The following is a 3,689-nucleotide window of genomic DNA, read 5'->3' as shown; positions in this document are numbered from 1 at the left end:
CACAATTAATTGTGATTTGTTTTTTGCCAATATTGCCCAGCCCTACAATAGGGTTGAAAGAGTGTCTTGTGGAGCTACAATAATGATTTCAAACGAAAGCATTGCAATTTCACTTGGTACCCAACCCTGGTCCTCAAGGACCCCATCCAGCATGTTTTACTTGTTTCCCTGCTATTCAGCAGGTCTTCAGAAGATTGTTAATCACTCATTCATTCAAACCAGGTGTGTCAAATCAGGAAAACATCTAAAAGTGCAGTAAAGGAGTCCTTGAGGACCAGGGTTGAGAATCACTGCTTTAATGCATGTTGTCTGATTTATTACAAATAAATGGCAAAGAATCAATGGCTTCGAGAAGCAATACTAAAAACCATAAAACTAAGTCAATATTATATTTTGAAAATGTCTCATCAAGCTCAGAGAAGCTCTTGAGGTGTTGGTCAACATTTAAAGCAGTGATTTTTAGATGTTTCCTTGGTTTAACACACATGGTTTGAACAAATGAGTGATTAACAATCTTCTGAAGACCTGCTGAAGAGCAGGGAAACAAGTAAAACATGCTGGATAGGGTTACTTGAGGACCAGGGTTGGGAACCACTGTATAGACCACAGGGAAAATATTTATGAAAAGGAAAATTTTAAAATGTCTCTTTTTAAATATGAACAATGCCCACAAGCGGAACCTGGAACTATTTTTTCTTATAAAACACAGAAGTTTAGCTGATGTTCTGCTTTAAAAGTTCTATAGAGGCTTCTAACTGCTGTTGTTTCAGTGCCGTCTATAACACTTTATCATTAACACAGAAATGTGCCATAACCTACAATCTCCTAAAATAAAATGTTTGACAAATATTGTTATATATATTGTATTGTTTACATTGAAATATTACTTTTGTTTTGTTATTTTACAGCCTTAACATTCATCATATTATGAGTAAAAAGAAGGGAGGGACAGAAATCCAACAGGATGTTAGTTTCTAGTAAATACGATCTGCACAAAGAGCTGATCTCTGTGGGGGAGCAAATGAGTCAGTTTTGGCTCGTTGATCACTTCCCTCATGTTCGAACACCTGTCGAGGCACCATGAGGGCTCTGGATATTGAATCTAACTTCAGTGTCCTTGTTTTTCTTTATTTTGCTTCTCCCAGGCTCTTCAACCTGACCCTGAAGAAACTGATCATGCTGAAGGAGCTGGACAAGGACCTCACCTCAGTGGTCATCGCTGTCAAACTGCAGGTAGGAAAAGACTCCATARAGAAACTATTAAACGGACCAAACATAACTCCCAGTGTTAGCAAGGAGAAGAGAAGATGTGGGATTTAACTACTGAAATTGATGTAGTTTACTACAAACACAACCGAAAATAAAATGATTAATAGGGTCATAGTATTGTGAATTTGGGATATGTAAGTTTATTACAGGTAGAGCGATCATAGTTTTCTTGACCAGTTTAGATTTCCAAGTTTTGTGAAGCTTTGTTCAATCCCCACACCCACTCCACTAATTTTAGCCAAGCCAATTTCTCCTTAAGAACTAGGCTGTGCAATACTGTAAAAAAAATGACATTTTTTTTTTACCATGTGACACATTATAATGTAATATGATATGAAAAAATGACAGGAATTTTCAATAGATGACTTGAATATCACTTTAAGATATGCTGCCATCTTGTTGACGATGAACTTGCACCAATCTCACCTTTTTTTTCCTGCATGTTACAAGTATATTTTTGTCTGTATTAGWTAGTTATTCTTATCTTTTATTGCTTGCTTTTATTGTGCTGGGACCTGAGAACATGCTTCCTTCTATCATGTGCAAATGCGAATTGCCTTTTGTGCCCTGAAAAAAATGTAAATCAGACAATAAAAACATGGCTTTTTAAAAATCTTTTTTCTTTTTCACCACAATGACTGAAGCCGCATTCTGACGATATCTCACAATCACAGTCACAGAGTGAGGAACACACCAACATGGAGACACACACCTGAGCAGAACTGAATAAAGTGAGGCTTGACATTGGTTTAATCGAGCAAAAGAGGTCACCAAACAGGGCCCGAAATAACCCTGAGACAGTTCATCACATAATGGCGAGATGTAAGATTGCAGGCAAAGTGTACAGAAAACACCAAAACCAAGGGTTTGCCTTTAGRTACAAGTTGGAGACTTCACTGGTGGTGGTGGGGAATGATGAGGCTAAAATACAGTGAGACTTCCAGATCCAAACTAACCAACAGGTCAGCCAACCAACCAAACATTGTGCTGCTCGACAAGCTACAGAAAAAAGCAGCGATCCGTGTAAATCAGCAGCTTTATCACAATAGGATCAARTCCATTTATTTGARTCATRATACGATGTTTCTCAATATCACAAAGTCTGTCAATTCAACTCATTAATCTGCGATCGATATGAGGCAGTATCATTTGCTATTGGGCGTCTGATGGGGATATAGATCTGTGTTTTTGTTTTACCTCAAAGTAATKGAATCAACAATCATTTAATCTATATATCAATGTGGATCGATGTATTGTTACACCACTGCTGGTGATCAAGAGATCCAAGGGTTGGATTAGCCTGTYATCGCTCTGGCCAGATGAGCTTCAAATCAGCCATTTCAGTCAGCAGCTGATTAGTTGAAGCCTCTCTGTAAAAATCTAATTCCAACAGTTTAGGACAAATAAATAAAATATATACATTTGCAATCCTTGAGATTAGCATAATGAATTTTCCTCCTGCCTGTATGTATGTATGTATGTATGTATGTATATTAGTATAGTTTTTTTGCTTGTGTCTCCTGTAGGACCTGATGGAGAGTCTGGACAGCCTTCTTTGTGGAGACGGCTCAGAAAGTCTTAAGAGCCTTTGCCTCAAATTGTTGCTCTGCTTGGTGACGGTGAGGAAAAGACAGGAAAAAAGGCAGCTTTAATCACAATTTTATCTGCTTTGGAGAATATTTGTTGAACTTATAAAACATTTTCATCTACAGGTAACAGATAATATTAGCCAGAACACCATACTGGAATATGTGATGATCAATAGCATCTTTGAAGCCATTCTGCAGGTAAGAACTGCAGTTTAAATATAATCCCAGGAAATTTTTGATTAATTTAAATCAGTCCCTGTTTGTTTATTTATTCCTCCTTTTTCCTCTGCTCAGATTCTTTCAGATGTATCCAGTAGAGGGCAGCATGGTTATGATGCAGTGGTTCTCCTGGCCCTCCTCGTCAACTATAGAAAATATGAGGTGTGTTTTACGTTTATATTCCCACTTTTGTTTTCTGAATGTAATGTCGGTGTTGTGAGAGTTAAAATAGACACTGAATGTCGTCTAAGCTATGGCGAACATTTTTATTTGGGTTAACTCGAAATGGTAACCAGTCATAGCTCTGCATCTTTATTTCTAAAGGCCCTGTCACACTAGACAACTTATGCCAACTTGTGAAACATTTTTTATGTCTAAAATGCTAATAAAAGTTATATATTCGATCAATCTGTTTGAATTACATTATGTACACACTGAAAATAAGCTTCCTGCTGATTTTTTTAATTCCATCTTCAATGTAGATGTCTTTAAAATGTTCATAAGTTGGCATAAATTGTCTAGTTTGACAGGGTCTTTAGTTTCACCTAAATCCGTCCAGTGGTTCATGATGAGATATTTTGCTAACAAACAGGGAGTTGACCCCAGTAGTTT

At 37.1% G+C, this 3,689-nt stretch overlaps 1 protein-coding gene across 2 annotated transcripts in view; it reads left to right on the top strand.

Moving 5' to 3' along the window:
- pacs1 (phosphofurin acidic cluster sorting protein 1) overlaps window positions 1–3,689 on the top strand; it is a gene marked incomplete at its 3' end in the record, with an annotated part of 100,066 nt that overhangs the window by 67,882 nt on the left and 28,495 nt on the right. For both annotated transcript variants that reach the window (XM_014026808.1, XM_014026807.1), the window contains 1 exon segment: window positions 1,146–1,233. In XM_014026808.1, the coding sequence (XP_013882262.1) occupies window positions 1,146–1,233 (88 nt within the window).

The sequence above is a fragment of the Austrofundulus limnaeus genome, unplaced genomic scaffold (assembly GCF_001266775.1).
Source record: "Austrofundulus limnaeus strain Quisiro unplaced genomic scaffold, Austrofundulus_limnaeus-1.0 Scaffold591, whole genome shotgun sequence".
Taxonomy (NCBI): Eukaryota; Metazoa; Chordata; class Actinopteri; order Cyprinodontiformes; family Rivulidae; genus Austrofundulus; species Austrofundulus limnaeus.
The sequence above is the reverse complement of the archived record's forward strand: the minus strand, read 5'-3'. Positions and strand labels throughout refer to the sequence as shown.